Raw genomic sequence first — 22,307 nt, 5'->3', positions numbered from 1 at the left:
AGTGCAGCAAAAATTCTCTGCAATGACAGAATGATCAATTTAAGATATGACATTTGTAGCCTACTGTACATAAACTACTGGTTTGAAATGTTTTTGACTGAGTCCGAATCCATGCCCCTGGGTTGGTAGGCCTATCACACACACACAAACACGTACACTGATTCTGTACATCAGGGGTGTCGAACGTATTTCCCTGTGGGCCACATTCAAGGTCCGGGGTGCCGCACTTCAAATGTGTTACATTTCCTCGCCCTCCAAATGAGCTAAAAATAGTTACCATAACTTTTGGATTTTTCTATGCTCCCTGACTCCCTAGCTTTCGTTTCGATGACTATTAGCAAGCTGGACAGATAGAAGAGACTATAAATATATGTTCATGATCATTTCTACACAGTATCGATTTCTTTTAAGTCATTTTAATGTCCGTTTCCAGATTTTTTGTTGTTTGCTGTTTACTCAAACCACCTTCTACAGGCATTGAGTTTGACATGTGCTGTACATGATTCTGTCACAGACGGAGTGTGAAAATGTAAATCTCACCAGGCCATGCGGAGGTTTGGTTAGTGCAAGACAGGCGGATTCTGACTTGGCTGGAGATGTGCTTGGTCGTTAGCCAGATTGTATAGGTTTCTGCTACTTCAAATGAATACATCTCTGTCAGTTATAGCAGGCCTATCTGCATAGTTACAGAGCTTTCAGAAAGCATTCATACCCCTTGACTCATTCCACATTCTGTTGAGTTGAAGCCTGAATTCAAAATGGATTTAATTTTTTTAAATTCTCATCCATCTACATATAATACCCCATAATGATAAAGCCACAAACAATGTTTTTAACATTTTGCACATTGAAAATGAAATACAGAATACATAAGTATTCACACCCCTGAGTCAGTACATGTTAGAATCACCTTTAGCAGTGATTACAGTGAGTCTGTCAGGGTAAGTCTCGAAGAGCTTTGCACACCTGGAATGTACCATATTTGCACATTATTCTTCAGAACATTCTTCAAGCTCTGTCAAGTTGGTTGTTGATCATTGCTACACAGACATTTTCAAGTCTTACCATAGATTTTCAAACCAATTTAAGTCAAAACTGTAAGTACGCCATTCAGGATCATCAAATGTTGTAAGCAACTTCAGTTTATTTGTGGCCTTGTGTTTAAGGTTATTGTCCTGCTGAAAGGTCTCCCAGTGTCTGTTGGAAAGCAGACTGAACCAGGTTCTCCTCTAGGATTTCGACTGTGCTTAGCTCTATTCCGTTTCTTTTTATCCTAAAAAACTCCCTAGTCCTTGCCGATGGCAAGCATACCCATAACATGATGCACCCACCACCATGCTTGAAAATATAAAGAGTTGTTTAATTTAGTGCCTTATTGCAAACAGGATGCATGTTTTGGAATATTGTTATTCTGTACAGGCTTCCTTCTTTTCACTCTGTCATTTAGGTAGGTATTGTAGAGTAGCTCCAATGTTGTTGATCCAGTCTCGGTTTTCTCTACCACCAGTAGCAACTAACAACCCATGTAGGCTACCACAAGTAGCAACTAACAACCCATATAGGATACCACCAGTAACAACTAACAACCCATGTAGACTACCACCAGTAACAACTAACAACCCATGTAGACCACCACCAGTAGCAACTAACAACCCATATAGGATACCACCAGTAACAACTAACAACCCATGTAGACCACCACCAGTAGCAACTAACAACTTGGGAAACAATATGCTATAAATTCACTTTTGTGCACCCTCAAAAAAGTTAAACTTTTCAACAGTTATCTTGAAGATGGTGGTAGCAGTGGTTAGGATGCAACTTGAATGTCTGCAAAAATGACTGACAAAAACAAACAAACAATGAACAAAAATGTATTTCGCTTAGGAACTCTAAATCAAACTGAACTTAATTCAAAACAAGATTCAGGAGGAAACAGGCTATGGGCATGCCTACCGTGAAGGGTCCATCTTATTCGGGATCCTTGGGTCATCCCTACCCATTGAAGTTGAAATTGAAAATGGTACGGTAAGGGTTAATATCTATATCTATTCTACTCTGCCTTTCTAAGGTCTTTGAAAGCCAAGATAACAAACAGATCACCAACCATTTCTAATCTCACCGTACCTTCTCCACTGTGCAATCTGGTTTCAGAGATGGTCATGGGTGCACCTCAGCCACGCTCAAGGTACTAAACAAAATCATAACCGCCATCAATAAGAGACATTACTGTGCAGCCGTATTCATCGACCTGGCCAAGGCTTACGACTTTGTCAATCACCACATTCTTATTGGCAGACTCAACAGCCTTGGTTTCTCAAATTATTGCCTCGCTTGGTTCACCAACTAATTCTCTGATAGAGTTCAGTACGTCAAATCGGAGGGCCTGTTGTCCGGACCTCTGGCAGTCTCTATGGGGGTGCCACAGGGTTCAATTCTCGGGCCGACTCTCTTCTCTGGATACATCAATGATGTCGCTCTTGCTGCGGGTGATCCACTTCTACGTAGATGACACCATTCTGTATAACTCTGGCCCTTATTTGGACACCGTGGTAACTAACCTCCAGATGAGATTCAGTGCCATACAACTTTCCTTTATTGGCCTCCAACTGCTCTTAAAATGCTAGTAAAACTAAATGCATACTCTTCAACCGATCGCTGCCCGCACCTGCCCGCCCATCCAGCATCACTACTCTGGGCGGTACTGACCTAGAATATGGGGACAACTACAAATACCTAGGTGTCTGGTTAGACTGTAAACTCTCCTTCCAGACTCACATTAAACACTCCAATCCAAAATCAAATCTAGAATTGGCTTCCTATTTCACAACAAAGCATCCTTCACTCATGCTGCCAAACATACCTTTGTAAAACTGACCATCCTACCGATCCTCGACTTCGACGATGTCATTTACAAAATAGCCTCCAACACCCTACTCAGGAAACTGGATGCCATCCGTTTTGTCACCAAAGCCCCATATACTACCCACCAGTACGACCTGTACGCTCTCGTTGGCTGGGACTCGCTTCATATCCGTCGCCAAATCCACTGGTTCCAGGTCATCTACAAGTCTCTGCTAGGTAAAGCCCCGCCTTATCTCAGCTCGATGGTCACGATAGCAGCACCCACCCGTAGCACGCACTCCAGCAGGTATATCTCACTGGTCACCCCCAAAGCCAATTCTTCCTTTGGCCGCCTCTCTTTCCAGTTCTCTGTTGCCAACGCCTGAAACGAACTGAAACAATCTCTGAAGCTGGAGACTCTTACCTCCCTCTCTAGCTTTAAGCACCAGCTGTCAGAGCAGCTCACAGATCACTGCACCTGTATATATACACTTTGCACCCCAGCATCTCTACTTGCACATTCATCTTCTGCACATCCTACCATTCCAGTGTTTAATTGCTATATTGTAATTACTTCGCCACCATGGCCTATTTATTTGCTTTCCTCTCTTATCCTACCTCATTTGCACACACTGTATATAGACTTTTTCAACTGTATTATTGACTGTATGTTTGTTTATTCCCTGTGTAAGTCTGTGTTGTTGTATTTGTCGAACTGCATTGCTTTATCTTGGCCAGGTCTCAGTTGTAAATGAGAACTTGTTCTCAACTTGCCTACCTGGTTAAATAAAGGTGAAATAAAAATAAATAAATTAAAAGGTTAGGGCAGGGTCAGAGTTATGGTTAAGGTCGGGGGCGGGGGCGTATGCCTTATGGCCAACGTGACATGGTGTGATGAAAGAAACATACAGGAACTCAAATCCTTCTGTTCACCTGATTTAGAATTCCTCACAATCAAATGTAGACCGCATTATCTACCAAGAGAATTCTCTTCGATTATAATCACAGCCGTATATATCCCCCCCCAAGCAGACACATCGATGGCTCTGAACGAACTTTATTTAACTCTCTGCAAATTGGAAACGATTTATCCGGAGGCTGCATTCATTGTAGCTGGGGATTTTAACAAGGCTAATCTGAAAACAAGACTCCCTAAATTTTATCAGCATATCGATTGCGCAACCAGGGGTGGAAAGACCCTGGATCATTGTTACTCTAACTTCCGCGACGCATATAAGGCCCTGCCCCGCCCCCCTTTCGGAAAAGCTGACCACGACTCCATTTTGTTGATCCCTGCCTACAGACAGAAACTAAAACAAGAAGCTCCCACGCTGAGGTCTGTCCAACGCTGGTCCGACCAAGCTGACTCCACACTCCAAGACTGCTTCCATCACGTGGACTGGGAGATGTTTCGTATTGCGTCAGATAACAACATTGACGAATACGCTGATTCGGTGTGCGAGTTCATTAGAACGTGCGTTGAAGATGTCGTTCCCATAGCAACGATTAAAACATTCCCTAACCAGAAACCGTGGATTGATGGCAGCATTCGTGTGGAACTGAAGGCGCGAACCACTGCTTTTAATCAGGGCAAAGTGTCTGGTGACATGACTGAATACAAACAGTGCAGCTATTCCCTCCGCAAGGCTATCAAACAAGCTAAGCGCCAGTACAGAGACAAAGTAGAATCTCAATTCAACGGCTCAGACACAAGAGGCATATGGCAGGGTCTACAGTCAATCACGGACTACAGGAAGAAACCCAGCCCAGTCACGGACCAGGATGTCTTGCTCCCAGGCAGACTAAATAACTTTTTTGCCCGCTTTGAGGACAATACAGTGCCACCGACACGGCCTGCAACGAAAACATGCGGTCTCTCCTTCACTGCAGCCGAAGTGAGTAAGACATTTAGACGTGTTAACCCTCGCAAGGCTGCAGGCCCAGACGGCATCCCCAGCCGCGCCCTCAGAGCATGCGCAGACCAGCTGGCCGGTGTGTTTACGGACATATTCAATCAATCCCTATACCAGTCTGCTGTTCCCACATGCTTCAAGAGGGCCACCATTGTTCCTGTTCCCAAGAAAGCTAAGGTAACTGAGCTAAACGACTACCGCCCCGTAGCACTCACATCCGTCATCATGAAGTGCTTTGAGAGACTAGTCAAGGACCATATCACCTCCACCCTACCAGACACCCTTGACCCACTCCAATTTGCTTACCGCCCAAATAGGTCCACAGACGATGCAATCTCAACCACACTGCACACTGCCCTAACCCATCTGGACAAGAGGAATACCTATGTGAGAATGCTGTTCATCGACTACAGCTCGGCATTCAACACCATAGTACCCTCCAAGCTCGTCATCAAGCTCGAGACCCTGGGTCTCGACCCCGCCCTGTGCAACTGGGTACTGGACTTCCTGACGGGCCGCCCCCAGGTGGTGAGGGTAGGCAACAACATCTCCTCCCCGCTGATCCTCAACACTGGGGCCCCACAAGGGTGCGTTCTGAGCCCTCTCCTGTACTCCCTGTTCACCCACGACTGCGTGGCCATGCACGCCTCCAACTCAATCATCAAGTTTGCGGACGACACAACAGTGGTAGGCTTGATTACCAATAACGACGAGACGGCCTACAGGGAGGAGGTGAGGGCCCTCGGAGTGTGGTGTCAGGAAAATAACCTCACACTCAACGTCAACAAAACTAAGGAGATGATTGTGGACTTCAGGAAACAGCAGAGGGAACACCCCCCCATCCACATCGATGGAACAGTAGTGGAGAGGGTAGCAAGTTTTAAGTTCCTCGGCATACACATCACAGACAAACTGAATTGGTCCACTCACACAGACAGCATCATGAGGAAGGCGCAGCAGCGCCTCTTCAACCTCAGGAGGCTGAAGAAATTTGGCTTGTCACCAAAAGCACTCACAAACTTCTACAGATGCACAATCGAGAGCATCCTGGCGGGCTGTATCACCGCCTGGTATGGCAACTGCACCGCCCTCAACCGTAAGGCTCTCCAGAGGGTAGTGAGGTCTGCACAACGCATCACCGGGGGCAAACTACCAGCCCTCCAGGACACCTACACCACCCGATGCTACAGGAAGGCCATAAAGATCATCAAGGACATCAACCACCCGAGCCACTGCCTGTTCACCCCGCTGTCATCCAGAAGGCGAGGTCAGTACAGGTGCATCAAAGCTGGGACCGAGAGACTGAAAAACAGCTTCTATCTCAAGGCCATCAGACTGTTAAACAGCCACCACTAACATTGAGTGGCTACTGCCAACACACTGTCAATGACACTGACTCTACTCCAGCCACTTTAATCATGGGAATTGATGGGAAATGATGTGAATATATCACTAGCCACTTTAAACAATGCTACCTTATATAATGTTACTTACCCTACATTATTCATCTCATATGCATACGTAGATACTGTACTCTATATCATCGACTGCATCCTTATGTAATACATGTATCACTAGCCACTTTAACTACGCCACTTGGTTTACATACTCATCTCATATGTATATACTGTACTCGATATCATCTACTGTATCTTGCCTATGCTGCTCTGTACCATCACTCATTCATATATCCTTATGTACATATTCTTTATCCCCTTACACTGTGTATAAGACAGTAGTTTTTTTGGAATTGTTAGTTAGATTACTTGTTCGTTATTACTGCATTGTCAGAACTAGAAGCACAAGAATTTCGCTACACTCGCATTAACATCTGCTAACCATGTGTATGTGACAAATAAAATTTGATTTGATTTTGATTTGGTTAGGGTACAGGTTAAGGTTAGGGTTTAGGATAGGGACATTCCACGTATCCTGATAGCACTGGGCTACTGTGAAGTCAAAAACAGTTTATCCACATCCCTCCCCACCAGAGAAACAAGAATAACACAGTTGAGGTGTCATAATACCAATAAAACCTAGTGGTCAAACAGGAAAATGGTTTCAATCATTTTCACATCATTCATTTATCCCATTTATTTTAGAAACATTTAAAATAAGAGCTGTGTTTCGTGTCGGCTGGTGTGTATGGTGTGTATGTTTTGATTACCATGTCAATCTCTCTCTGACAAGGTGATGTTGCGTTTATATTTTGGTTCAGTACCAGTCAAAAGTTTGGACACACATTCAAGGGTTTTTATTTATTTGGAATATTTTTTACATTGTAGAATAGTAGTGAAGACATCAACACTATGAAATAACACATATGGAATCATGTAGTAACCACAAAAGTGTTAAACAAATCCAAATATACTTATATTTGAGATTCTTTAAAGTAGCCACCCTTTACCTTGATGACAGCTCAAATCAAATGTTATTGGTCACATAGACATGGTTAGCAGATGTTAATGAGAGTTTAGCAAAATGCTTGTGCTTCTAGTTCTGACAGTGTGGTAATATCTAACAAGTAATCTAACAATTCCCCAACAACTACCTAATACACACAAATCTAATGGGGTGAATGAGAATATGTACATGTAAGTATATGGATGAGCAATGGCTGAACGGCATAGGCAAGGTGCTATAGATGGTACAAGGTACAGTATATACATATAAGAGGAGTAATGTAAGATATGTTAACATTATTAAAGTGGCAATGTATAAAGTGACTAGTGATCCATTTATTAAAGTGGCCAGTGATTGGGTCTCCATGTAGGCAGCAGCCTCTCCGAGTTAGTGATTGTTGTTTAGCAGTCTGATGGCCTCGAGATAGAAGCTGTTTTTCAGTCAGCTTTGATGCACCTGTACTGACTTTGCCTTCTAGTGGTGGGAGCAGGCAGTGGCTAGGGTGGTTGATGTCCTTGATGATCTTTCCGGCCTTCCTATGACATCGGATACTGTAGGTGTTATGGAGGGCAGGTAGTTTCCACCCAGTGATGCGTTGTGCAGACTGCACCACCCTCTGGAGAGCCTTGCATTTGAGGGAGGTGCAGTTGCCATACCAGGCTGTGAAACAGCCCAACAGGATGCTCTCGATTGTGCATCTGTTGAAGTTTGTCGGGTTTTGAGTGACAAGCCAAATTTCTTCAGCCTCCTGAGGTTGAAGAGGGGCTGTTGCGCCTTCTTCGGCACACTGTCTGTGTGAGTGGACCATTTCAGTTTGTCTGTGATGTGTACGCCAAGTAACTTAAAACTTTCCACCTTCTCTACTGCTGTCCCTTCGATGTGGATAGGTGGGTGCTCCCTCTGCTGTTTCCTGAAGTCCACGATCAGCTCCTTTGTTTTGTTGACGATGAGTGAGAGGTTGCTTTCCTGACACCACACTCCGAGTCCCCCCCCCATCTCTTCCCTGTAGGCTGTCTCGTCGTTGTTGGTAATCAAGCCCACTACTGGTGTGTCGTCTGCAATGACTGAGTTGGAGGTGTGCATGGCCACGCAGTCGTGGGTGAGTAAGGAGTACAGGAGTGGGATGAGCACGCACCCTTGTGTTGCCCCAGTGTTGAGGGTCAGTGAAGTGGAGAAGTTGTTTCCTACCTTCACCACAATTGGGTCCCGTCAGAAAGTCCAGGACCCAATTGCACAGGGCAGGGTTGATACCCAGGGCCTCCAGCTTGATGATGAGCTTGGAGGGTACTATGGTGCTGAATGCTGAGCTGTAGTCAATGAACAGCATTCTAACATAGGTATTCCCTTTGTCCAAATGGGATAGGGCAGTGTGCAGTGTGATGGCGATTGCGTTGCCTGTGCACCTGTTGTGCCTGTGTACCTGTTGGGGCGGTATGCAAAATGAAGTGGGTCTATGGTGGTCGGTAAGGTGGAGGTGATATGATCCTTGACTAGTTTCGCAAAGCACTTCATGATGACAGAAGTGAGTGCTAAGGGGCGGTAGTCATTTAGTTCAGTCATCGTTGCCTTCTTGGATGCAGGAACAATGGTAGCCATCTTGAAGCATGTGGGGACAACAGACTGGGATAGGGAGCATTTGAATATGTCCATAAACACACCAGCCAGCTGTTCTGTGCATGCTTTGAGGACATGGCTAGGGATGCTGTCTGGGCCAGGAGCCTTGCGGGGGTTAACATGTTTAAATGTTTTACTCACGTCAGCCACGGAGAAGGAAAGAGCGGGGGGTGCAGTCCTTGTTAGGGGGCCGCGACGGTGGCATTGTATTATCCTCAAAGCGGGCAAAGAAGGTGTTTAGTTTGTCCGGAAGCGTGACGTCCGTGTCCGTGACGTGGCTGGTTTTCTTTTTGTGGTCCGTGATTTCCTGTAGACCCTGCCACATACGTCTCGTGTCTGAGCCGTTGAATTGTGACTCCACCTTGTCCCTGTACTGGCATTTCATTTGTTAGATTGCCTTGTGGAGGGAATAACTACACTGTTTATATTCAGACATATTCCCATACCTCTATCCATGGTTAAATGCACATTCACTTTTGCGCGAAAGCCGCCATCCAGCCACGGTTTCTGGTTAGGGTAGGTTTTAATAGTCACAGTGGGTACAACATCTCTAATGCACTTCCTTATAAACTCACTCACAGAGTCAGTGTATATGTCAATGTTGTTCTCTGAGGCTGACCGGAACAGCTTTCCACACTCTTTGCATTCTCTCAACCAGCTTCATTTGTTTTTTATTTAATTTTTAACCTTTATTTAACAAGGTTTTTCTCATTGAAATAACATCTCTTTTTCAAGAGAGACCTGCTCCAATAGCAGCAGGAGGAACACCGTTTCAGACATAAACTAACACAATATTAAACAAAACTATAGACTAACTATAGACTAACGTACAGTACAACAATTACACATAACGTAACAAAAACTAAATACTAAAAACAGCTGTGCTAAAGACAATTACACTCTTCTATGATATTTACATCGATCAAGTGTTAAAACTCCACCAACGAAACTAGATCATCACATTTTTAAATGTTCAGGAGAGAATTCCAGGACCACGGAACTGAGTGACTAAAACTATTTCAACCATGACCTGTTCTAATTCTTGGTACTGTTAAAAGCAAATGGAAATGGGACTGTAATTGATATTTATTTACCGACCTGATTAAAAAAGAACAGAGATAAAATAGCATTTGACACAATATACTGAATCAAGTGCTCTCAGGGTAGTGGCTGAGACCTGCATATACACTACCGTTCAAAAGTTTGGGGTCACATAGAAATGTCCTTGTTTTTGAAAGAAAAGCATGTTTTTTTGTCCATTAAAATAACATCAAATTGATCAGAAAAACATACATTGTTCATGTTGTAAATGACTATTATAGCTAGAAACAGCTGATTTTTTATGCATATCTACAGCTGAAGTTGGAAGTTGACATACAATGTAGCCAAATACATTTAAACTCAGTTTTTCACAATTCCTGACATTTCATCCTAGTAAATATTCCCTGTCTTAGGTCAGTTAGGATCACCACTTTATTTTAAGAATGGGAAATGTCAGAATAATAGCAGAGATAATTATTTATTTAAGCTTTTATTTATTTCTTCACATTCCCAGTTGGTCAGAAGTTTACATACACTCAATTAGTATTTGGTAGCATTGCCTTTAAATTGTTAAAGTTGTTAAATTGTTAAACAAATATTTTTATTTATTTCACCTTTATTTAACCAGGTATGCCAGTTGAGAACACGTTCTCATTTACAACTGCGACCTGGACAAGATAAAGCAAAGCAGTGTGACACAAACAACAACACAGAGTTAGAGATACTAGGGTGCAAAAGAGCAAGAGGGTAAGTAATAATATGGGGATGAGGTAGTTGGGTGTGCTATTTAAAGATAGGCGCTGTGCAGGTACAGTGATCGGTAAGCTGCTCTGACAGCAGATGCTTAAAATTAGAGAGGGAGATATAAGATTTTTGCAATTCGTTCCAGTCATTGGCAGCAGAGAACTGGAAGGAAAGGAGGCCAAAGGAAGTTTTGGCTTTGGGGATGACCAGTGCAATATACCTTCTGGAGTGGGTGCTATGGGTGGGTGTTGCTATCGTGACCAGTGAGCTGAGATAAGGCGGGGCTTTACCTAGCAAAGACTTATAGATGACCTGGAGCCAGTGGGGTGGAGAGTGATTTGTAATGAGGGCCAGCCAACGAGATCATACAGGTCGCAGTGGTGGGTAATATATGGGGCTTTGGTTATAAAACGGATGGCACTGTGATAGACTGAATCCAATTTGCTGAGCAGAGTGTTGGAGACTATTTTGTAAATTACATCACCGAAGTCGAGGATTGGTAGGATAGTCAGTTTTACAAGGGTATGTTTGGCTGCATGAGTCAAACTTGGGTCAAATGTTTCGTGAATTTTGGCCCATTCCTCCTGACAGAGCTGGTGTAACTGAGTCAGGTAGGCCTCCTTGTAGGCCTCCTTGCTCACACACGCTTTTTCAGTTCTGCCCACAATCTTTCTTTGGAATTGAGGTCAGGGCTTTGTGATGGCCACTCCATACCTTGACTTTGTTGTCCTTAAGCCATTTTGCAACAACTTTGGAAGTATGCTTGGGGTCAGCGTCCATTTGGAAGACCCATTTGCGACCAAGCTTTAACTTCCTGACTGATGTCTTGAGATGTTGCTTCAATATATCCACATACTTTTCCTCACACATGATGCCATCTATTTTGTGCACCAGCCCCTCCTGCAGCAAAGCACCCCCACAATATGATGCTGCCACCCCCGTGCTTCACGTTTGGGATTGTGTTCTTCGGCTTGCAATCTCCCCCTTTTTCCTCCAAACATAACGATGGTCATTATGGCCAAACAGTTCTACTATTGGTTCATCAGACCAGAGGATATTTCTCCAAATAGTACGATCTTTGTCCCCATGTGCAGTTGCAAACCGTAGTCTGGCTTTTTTTATGGCGGTTTTGGAGCAGTGGCTTCTTTCTTGCTGAGCGGCCTTTCAGGTTATGTCGATATAGGACTTGTGGATATAGATACTTTTGTACCTGTTTCCTCCAGCATCTTCACAAGGTCCTTTGCTGTTGTTGTGGGATTGATTTACATTTTTCGCACCAAAGTACATTCATCTTGTGGGAGCAAAACTTATGACTATGATTACATTTCCATTATTAGCAGCATCTAGGCTGTCCACTTTGAGGAGCTTAGACAGAATGGCTATTTTAGGAATGGAACATATAGGACTAGGGCCCTGCTACCATTATAACCTATACAGCTGTCAGATGTGGGCGTAAACAAGCAAGAACTGAGATGGAAAGATAGTGATGGAGAAAGGTTAAGGGAGCTATTTTCATATAGAGGGAGGGGACTCTATACGTTATGCAAAGACAGAATCCTATAAAGGCAGGACTCTGTAATATGAGAATTCATTTTTTTCCATGGAGGGGCTCGGCTCTGTTACTGTAACGGTTTTCTTCCGTTGAAGGAGAGGAGGACCAAAATGCAGCGTGGTTAGTGTTCAACAAGTTTAATAAGGACAATAAACGTGAACACTACAAAATACAAAACAACAAATGTGACACAACCGAAACAGTCCTATCTGGTGCATAGACACAAAGACAGAAGACAACCACCCACAAAGTACCCACAGAATATGGCTGCCTAAATATGGTTCCCAATCAGAGACAACGATAGACAGCTGCCTCTAATTGAGAACCAATCTAGGCAACCATAGACATACAAACTACCTAGAAAGGAAACAGCCCCATAAACATACAAAAAACCCTAGACCAGTCAATACAGTAAAATCCCCCTCGTCACACCCTGACCTAACCAAAATAATAAAGAAAACAAATATAACTAAGGCCAGGGCGTGACAGTTACGTTCATAATAAAGACTTTCCATGGAGGGGCTCGGCTTTGCTACTTTGTATTAAAGTCTATTTTGAAATCACAAGTTCTAGTAATATTTCTGAGTCAATATTCCACCACAATCTCTAGGAGACAGAACGTGTCTCCTTTCTGAGTGGTATGATGGCTGTGTGGTCCCATGTTTTTATACTTGCGTACTATTGTTTGTAAAGATGAACTTGGTACCTTCGGGCATTTGGAAATTTCTCCCAAGGATGAACCAGACTTGTGGAGGTCTACAATTTTTTCTCTGAGGTCTTGGATGATTTCTTTTGGTTTTCCATGATGTCAAGCAAAGAGGCATTGAGTTTGAAGGTAGGCCTTGAAATACATCCACAGGTACACCTCCAAATGACTCAAATTATGTCAATTAGCCTATCAGAAGCTTCTAAATCCATGACATTATTTTTTTCGCACCAAAGTACGTTCATCTTGTGGGAGCAAAACTCATGACTATGATTACATTTCCATTATTAGCAGCATCTAGGCTCTTCAAAGTGGACAGCCTAGATGCTGCTAATAATGGAAATGTAATCATAGTCCTGAGTTTTGCTCCCACAAGATTGTCACGCCCTGGCCATAAAGAGTATTTTTATTCTCTATTTTGGTTAGGCCAGGGTGTGACTAGGGTGGGCATTCTATGTCCTTTTTTCTATGTTTTGTATTTCTATGTCTTGGCCTGGTATGGTTCTCAATCAGGGACATCTGTCTATCGTTGTCTCTGATTGAGAACTATACTTAGGTACCCTTTCCTCCCTCCTGTTTTGTGGGAAGATAACTTTGTAGTTGTTCAGGGCACATAGCCCAAAGCTTCACGGTTGTTTTTTTGTTCTTCGTTTTGTCAGCGTCATTTTTAAATAAAGTTCTGGACGGCAAGGGAGTCTACACATGGGAGGAGATCCTGGTGGGAAGGGATCGCCTTCCATGGGAACAGGTGGAGGCAGCTAGGAGAGCAGAGGCAGCAGGAGAGAGGAACCAGCGGTATGTGGGAACAAGGCTGGCAAGCAAGCCCGAGAGGCAGCCCCTAAAACATTTTTTTGGGGGGGCACACGGGGAGTGTGGCAGAGTCAGGAAGCAGACCTGAGCCAACTCCCCGTGCTACCGGGGTGAGCATGGGACTGGTCAGGCCCCGTGCTATGGGGTGATGCGCACGGTACCGAGGCGGAGTACGAGTAGGGCCAGCTCTGTCCTCGAGACCGCCAGTGCGCCTCCACGGCCCTGTGTATCTGGTGCCTCCACTATGCACCAGGCCTCCGGTGGCAGCCCCACGCACCAGGCTGTCTCTCCATCTCCTCCCTCCAGGTGCTCCCGCCTGTCCGGAGCTGCCAGAGTCTCCCGCCTAAAGCCAGACTACGGTTTGCAACAAATTATGTCAATTAGCCTATCAGAAGCTTCTAAATCCATGACATAATTTTTTGGAATTTTCCAAGCTGTTTAAAGGCACAGTCAACTTAGTGTATGTAAACTTCTGACCCACTGGAATTGTGATACAGTGAAGTATAAGTGAAATAATCTGTCTGTAAACAATTGTTGGAAAAAGTACTTGTGTCATGCACAAAGTAAATGTCCTAACCGTAATGCCGAAACTTTAACAAGAAATGTGTGGAGTGGTTGAAAACAAGTTTTAATGACTCCAACCTTAGTGATTGTAAACTTCCGACTTCAAGTGTACATAGCCTTCCCTTTGTTTCCCAAAAACGCAACGTTCCTTCTTTCTTAGCTCACATCGCATGAATGGTCTTTACATCTCCTAGTGAGAGACTGTAACCCGCTTCCTATAACCCACTTTCTAGCTCACCTCCCATGAATGGTCTTTACATCTGCTAGTGAGAGACTGTAACCCGCTTCCTATAACCCACTTTCTAGCTCACCTCCCATGAATGGTCTTTACATCTGCTAGTGAGAGACTGTAACCCGCTTCCTAAATCCGACAGTTGAAAAGCTAAGCTATGGAACCAGAACTAAACAGAACTATACAACTTCTGGGGATTTGTTTTCTCAGGATAAGCCTTTTCAGAGCCCTGCATGAACTGGTCCCACACATTCCTGTGAAAGCGTGGTGGGAGAAGGTCACACATTACCTGTGATAGTATATGGTGGGAGAAGGTCACACATTACCTGTGATAGTATATGGTGGGAGAAGGCCACACATTACCTGTGATAGTATATGGTGGGAGAAGGCCACACATTACCTGTGATAGTATATGGTGGGAGAAGGCCACACATTACCTGTGATAGTATATGGTGGGAGAAGGTCACACATTACCTGTGATAGTATATGGTGGGAGAAGAACACACACTACCTGTGATAGTATATGGTGGGAGGGGTCCACACATTACATGTTATGGTATATGGTGGGAGAAGGCCACACATTACCTGTGATAGTATATGGTGGGAGAAGGTCACACATTACCTGTGATAGTATATGGTGGGAGAAGAACACACACTACCTGTGATAGTATATGGTGGGAGAAGGCCACACATTACCTGTGATAGTATATGGTGGGAGAAGGCCACACATTACCTGTGATAGTATATGGTGGGAGGGGACCACACATTACCTGTGATAGTATATGGTGGGAGAAGGCCACACATGACCTGTGATAGTATATGGTGGGAGAAGGCCACACATTACCTGTGATAGTATATGGTGGGAGGGGACCACACATTACCTGTGATAGTATATAGTGGGAGAAGGCCACACATTACCTGTGATAGTATATGGTGGGAGAAGGCCACACATTACCTGTGATAGTATATGGTGGGAGAAGGCCACACATTACCTGTGATAGTATATGGTGGGAGGGGACCACACATTACCTGTGATAGTATATGGTGGGAGAAGGCCACACATTACCTGTGATAGTATATGGTGGGAGGGGACCACACATTACCTGTGATAGTATATGGTGGGAGAAGGTCACACATTACCTGTGATAGTGTATGGTGGGAGAAGGCCACACATTACCTGTGATAGTATATGCTGGGAGAAGGTCACACATTACCTGTGATAGTATATGGCGGGAGGGGTCCACACATTACCTGTGATAGTATATAGTGGGAGAAGGCCACACATTACCTGTGATAGTATATGGTGGGAGACGGCCACACATTACCTGTGATAGTATATGGTGGGAGAAGGCCACACATTACCTGTGATAGTATATGGTGGGAGAAGGTCACACATTACCTGTGATAGTATATGGTGGGAGAAGGCCACACATTACCTGTGATAGTATATGGTGGGAGAAGGTCACACATTACCTGTGATAGTATATGGTGGGAGAAGGCCACACATTACCTGTGATAGTATATGGTGGGAGGGGTCCACACATTACCTGTGATAGTATATGGTGGGAGAAGGTCACACATTACCTGTGATAGTATATGGTGGGAGAAGGCCATACATTACCTGTGATAGTATATAGTGGGAGAAGGTCACACATTACCTGTGATAGTATATGGTGGGAGAAGGTCACACATTACCTGTGATAGTATATGGTGGGAGAAGGTCACACATTACCTGTGATAGTATATGGTGGGAGAAGGCCATACATTACCTGTGATAGTATATAGTGGGAGAAGGTCACACATTACCTGTGATAGTATATGGTGGGAGAAGGTCACACATTACCTGTGATAGTATATGGTGGGAGAAGGCCACACATTACCTGTGATAGTATATAGTGGGAGGGGTCCACACATTACCTGTGATAGTATATAGTGGGAGAAGGCCACACATTACCTGTGATAGTATATAGTGGGAGAAGGCCACACATTACCTGTGATAGTATATAGTGGGAGAAGGCCACACATTACCTGTGATAGTATATAGTGGGAGAAGGCCACACATTACCTGTGATAGCGTGGTGGGAGAAGGTTTCTACATAGGTTAGGTAGTTGTGTGGACAGTGTTTCTTTAGCCACTTGCAGACGTCCTGTTGGGTCCACAGCACCACTGGTTTGGACAGACTGGACAGCGTAGGGCTGGTGTGGTACACAGTGAAGGCTTCTCCTGGATGCAGCTGAAACACACAGAGTATGGGGGTTACTGTGTGTGTGTGTGTGTGTGTGTGTGTACAGTATATGTTTACATTGTGTGAGACAATGGAAGGAAGCATAACCTTTTTTATGATATGATGTTTTGTTGTGTGAATGTCCTCTGTGTTGTGACTGAGTGATTGTGAACATTATTTCTGGTGACAGAGTGTGTGTCCTTTGTATTATCTTTGACTCTTCCAGGTCAGCTGCCTTAGTGCTCCCAGCAGTGTGATGGCTGTGGGCCCTGCTGTGTGAGATATGACAGTGTCTGTCACCTCTTCCCCCGTCTTAACACTGTTGAGATAGCTGTGACATTGCTGTCGACCCTGCTTCTGCTTTGTAACACTCTCACACATGCACGTACATGCGCACACACACACACACACACACATTGCTCGTCCTTTATTCAGCTGGCATAATTACAGGGTTGAATATGTCCATTCATAAGGTCAGTGACCGTTAATAAGGTCAGACCAGAGCCAGCATCTCTCTGATGGATTACATTCATACATGCCTCCTATTAATCCAGCCTGTGATTGGCCCAGTGGTTGAAGCAAGGCAATCGGCTAACATCCTTTAATTCCATAAAATAAGCCACACAAACAGAGTTTTTAAAAGGTTCTCCACCATCACTCAATTTGATATGGCAAACAACGGGCCAAAATAAAGGAAACACCAACATAAAGTGTCTTAGTAGGGCGTTGTGCCACCACGAGCCAGAACAGTTTCAATGCACCTTGGCATAGATTCTACAAGTATCTTAGTAGGGCGTTGTGCCACCACGAGCCACCAGAACCGCTTCAATGCATCTTGGCATAGATTCTACAAGTATCTTAGTAGGGCGTTGTGCCATCACGAGCCAGAACAGTTTCAATGCACCTTGGCATAGATTCTACAAGTATCTTAGTAGGGCGTTGTGCCATCACGAGCCAGAACAGTTTCAATGCACCTTGGCATAGATTCTACAAGTATCTTAGTAGGGCGTTGTGCCACCACGAGCAAGAACAGTTTCAATGCACCTTGGCATAGATTCTACAAGTATCTTAGTAGGGCGTTGTGCCACCACGAGCCAGAACAGTTTCAATGCACCTTGGCATAGATTCTACAAGTATCTTAGTAGGGCTTTGTGCCACCACGAGCCACCAGAACCGCTTCAATGCACCTTGGCATAGATTCTACAAGTATCTTAGTAGGGCGTTGTGCCATCACGAGCCAGAACAGTTTCAATGCACCTTGGCATAGATTCTACAAGTATCTTAGTAGGGCGTTGTGCGATCACGAGCCAGAACAGTTTCAATGCACCTTGGCATAGATTCTACAAGTATCTTAGTAGGGCGTTGTGCCACCACGAGCCAGAACAGTTTCAATGCATCTTGGCATAGATTCTACAAGTGTCTTAGTAGGGCGTTCGGTCATCACGAGCTACCAGAACCGCTTCAATGCACCTTAGCATAGATTCTACAAGTGTCTTAGTAGGGCGTTGGGCCACCACGAGCCACCAGAACCACTTCAATGCACCTTGGCATAGATTCTACAAGTATCTTAGTAGGGCGTTGTGCCACCACGAGCCAGAACAGTTTCAATGCACCTTGGCATAGATTCTACAAGTATCTTAGTAGGGTGTTGGGCCACCACGAGCCAGAACAGCTTCAATGCACCTTGGCATAGATTCTACAAGTATCTTAGTAGGGCGTTGTGCCACCACGAGCCAGAACAGTTTCAATGCACCTTGGCATAGATTCTACAAGTATCTTAGTAGGGCGTTGTGCCACCACGAGCCACCAGAACCGCTTCAATGCACCTTGGCATAGATTCTACAAGTATCTTAGTAGGGCGTTGTGCCACCACGAGCCACCAGAACCGCTTCAATGCACCTTGACATAGATTCTACAAGTATCTTAGTAGGGCTTTGGGCCACCACGAGCCAGAACAGCTTCAATGCACCTTGGCATAGATTCTACAAGTATCTCAGTAGGGCGTTGGGCCACCACGATCCAGAACAGCTTCAATGCATCTTGGCATAGATTCTACAAGTATCTTAGTAGGGTGTTGGGCCACCACGAGCCAGAACAGCTTTAATGCACCTTGGCATAGATTCTACAAGTATCTCAGTAGGGCGTTGGGCCACCACGATCCAGAACAGCTTCAATGCATCTTGGCATAAATTCGACAAGTATCTTAGTAGGGCGTTGGGCCACCACGAGCCACCAGAACAGCTTCAATGCTCCTTGGCATAGATTCTACAAGTATCTTAGTAGGGCATTGTGCCACCAGGAGCCAGAACAGCTTCAACGCACCTTGGAATAGATTCTACAAGTATCTTAGTAGTGCGTTGTGCCACCACGAGCCACCAGAACCGCTTCAATGCACCTTGGCATAGAATCTATTAGTATCTTAGTAGGGCGTTGGGCCACCATGAGCCAGAACAGCTTCAATCCACCATGGCATAGAATCTACGAGTATCTTAGTAGGGCGTTGGGCCACCACGAGCCACCAGAACCACTTCAATGCACCTTGGCATAGAATCTACGATTATCTTAGTCGGGCGTTGTGCCACCAGAACAGCTTCAATGCGACTTGGCATAGAATCTACGAGTATCTTAGTAGGGCGTTGTGCCACCAGAACAGCTTCAATGCGCCTTGGCATAGAATCTACGACTATCTTAGTAGGGCGTTGTGCCACCAGAACAGCTTCAATGCACCTGGGCATAGAATCTACAAGTATCTTAATAGGGCTTCGGGCCACCACGAGCCACCAGAACCACTTCAATGCACCTTGGCATAGATTCTACAAGTGTCTTAGTAGGGCTTTGGGCCACCACAAGCCAGAACCGCTTCAATGCACCTTGGCATGGATTCTACAAGTGTCTTAGTAGGGCGTTGTGCCACCAGGAGCCAGAACAGCTTCAATGCACCTTGGCATAGATTCTACAAGTATCTCAGTAGTGCGTTGTGCCACCACGAGCCACCAGAACCGCTTCAATGCACCTTGGCATAGAATCTACGAGTATCTTAGTAGGAGGTTGTGCCACCACGAGCCAGAACAGCTTCAATGCACCTTGGCATAGATTCTACAAGTGTCTTAGTAGGGCGTTGGGCCACCACGAGCCACCAGAACAGTTTCAATGCGCCTTGGCATAGAATCTACATGTATCTTAGTAGGGCTTTGGGCCACCACGAGCCAAAAGAACCACTTCAATGCACCTTGGCATAGATTCTACAAGTATCTTAGTAGGGCTTTGGGCCACCACGAACCAGAACAGCTTCAATGTGCCTTGGCATAGATTCTACAAGTATCTTAGTAGGGCTTTGGGCCACCACGAGCCAGAACAGCTTCAATGCGCCTTGGCATAGATTCTACAAGTATCTTAGTAGGGCGTTGGGCCACCACAAGCCAGAACCGCTTCAATGCACCTTGGCATGGATTCTACAAGTGTCTTAGTAGGGCTTTGGGCCACCACGAGCCAGAACAGCTTCAATGCGCCTTGGAATAGATTCTACAAGTGTCTTAGTAGGGCGTTGTGCCACCAGGAGCCAGAACAGCTTCAACGCACCTTGGAATAGATTCTACAAGTATCTTAGTAGTGCGTTGTGCCACCACGAGCCACCAGAACCGCTTCAATGCACCTTGGCATAGAATCTACGAGTATCTTAGTAGGGCGTTGGGCCACCACGAGCCAGAACAGCTTCAATGCACCTTGGCATAGATTCTACAAGTGTCTTAGTAGGGCGTTGGGCCACCACGAGCCACCAGAACAGCTTCAATGCACCTTGGCATAGAATCTACGAGTATCTTAGTAGGGCGTTGTGCCACCATGAGCCAGAACAGCTTCAATCCACCATGGCATAGAATCTACGAGTATCTTAGTAGGGCGTTGGGCCACCACGAGCCACCAGAACCACTTCAATGCACCTTGGCATAGAATCTACGAGTATCTTAGTCGGGCGTTGTGCCACCAGAACAGCTTCAATGCGCCTTGGCATAGAATCTACGAGTATCTTAGTAGGGCGTTGTGCCACCAGAACAGCTTCAATGCGCCTTGGCATAGAATCTACGAGTATCTTAGTAGGGCGTTGTGCCACCAGAACAGCTTCAATGCACCTGGGCATAGAATCTACAAGTATCTTAGTAGGGCTTTGGGCCACCACGAGCCACCAGAACCACTTCAATGCACCTTGGAATAGATTCTACAAGTGTCTTAGAAGGGCTTTGGGCCAACACGAGCCAGAACAGCTTCAATGCGCCTTGGCATAGATTCTACAAGTATCTTAGTAGGGCGTTGGGCCACCACAAGCCAGAACTGCTTCAATGCACCTTGGCATGGATTCTACAAGTGTCTTAGTAGGGCGTTGTGCCACCAGGAGCCAGAACAGCATCAATGCACCTTGGCATAGATTCTACAAGTATCTTAGTAGTGCGTTGTGCCACCACGAGCCACCAGAACCGCTTCAATGCACCTTGGCATAGAATCTACGAGTATCTTAGTAGGGCGTTGTGCCACCACGAGCCAGAACAGCTTCAATGCGCCTTGGCATAGAATCTACGAGTATCTTAGTAGGGCGTTGTGCCACCACGAGCCAGAACAGCTTCAATGCACCTTGGCATAGATTCTACGAGTATCTTAGTAGGGCGTTGTGCCACCATGAGCCAGAACAGCTTCAATCCACCTTGGCATAGAATCTACGAGTGTCTTAGTAGGGCGTTGGGCCACCACGAGCCACCAGAACAGCTTCAATGCACCTTGGCATAGAATCTACGAGTATCTTAGTAGGGCGTTGTGCCACCATGAGCCAGAACAGCTTCAATCCACCTTGGCATAGAATCTACGAGTATCTTAGTACGGCGTTGGGCCACCACGAGCCACCAGAACTGCTTCAATGCACCTTGGCATAGAGTCTACGAGTATCTTAGTCGGGCGTTGTGCCACCATGAGCCAGAACAGCTTCAATCCACCTTGGCATAGAATCTACGAGTATCTTAGTAGGGCGTTGGGCCACCACGAGCCACCAGAACCGCTTCAATGCACCTTGGCATAGAATCTACGAGTATCTTAGTCGGGCGTTGTGCCACCAGAACAGCTTCAATGCGCCTTGGCATAGAATCTACGAGTATCTTAGTAGGGCGTTGGGCCACCACGAGCCACCAGAACAGCTTCAATGTGCCTTGGCATAGAATCTACGAGTATCTTAGTAGGGCGTTGTGCCACCATGAGCCAGAACAGCTTCAATCCACCTTGGCATAGAATCTACGAGTATCTTAGTAGGGCGTTGGGCCACCAGAACAGCTTCAATGCACCTGGGCATAGAATCTACAAGTATCTTAGTAGGGCGTTGGGCCACCACGAGCCAGAACAGCTTCAATGCGCCTTGGCATAGAATCTACGATTATCTTAGTAGGGCGTTGGGTCACCACGAGCCACCAGAACTGCTTCAATGCACCTTGGCATAGATTCTACAAGTGTCTTAGTAGGGCGTTGGGCCACCACGAGCCACCAGAACCGCTTCAATTTACCTTGGCATAGATTCTACAAGTGTTTTAGTAGGGCGTTGGGCCACCATGAGCCACCAGAACCGCTTCAATGCACCTTGGCATAGAATCTACGAGTATCTTAGTCGGGCGTTGTGCCACCAGAA

The 22,307-nt window shown here is 45.4% G+C and overlaps 1 protein-coding gene across 1 annotated transcript in view; it reads right to left on the bottom strand.

The window, feature by feature from the left end:
- Positions 1–22,307, bottom strand: part of LOC116357763 (sterile alpha motif domain-containing protein 10-like) — a 156,565-nt gene that overhangs the window by 35,806 nt on the left and 98,452 nt on the right. The window contains exon 3 of the mRNA XM_031806348.1: positions 16,489–16,657. Within this exon, the coding sequence (XP_031662208.1) occupies positions 16,489–16,657 (169 nt within the window). The remainder of the gene's footprint in view (positions 1–16,488; positions 16,658–22,307) is intronic.

The sequence above is a fragment of the Oncorhynchus kisutch genome, linkage group LG27 (assembly GCF_002021735.2).
Source record: "Oncorhynchus kisutch isolate 150728-3 linkage group LG27, Okis_V2, whole genome shotgun sequence".
Classification (NCBI taxonomy): domain Eukaryota; kingdom Metazoa; phylum Chordata; class Actinopteri; order Salmoniformes; family Salmonidae; genus Oncorhynchus; species Oncorhynchus kisutch.
The sequence above is the reverse complement of the archived record's forward strand: the minus strand, read 5'-3'. Positions and strand labels throughout refer to the sequence as shown.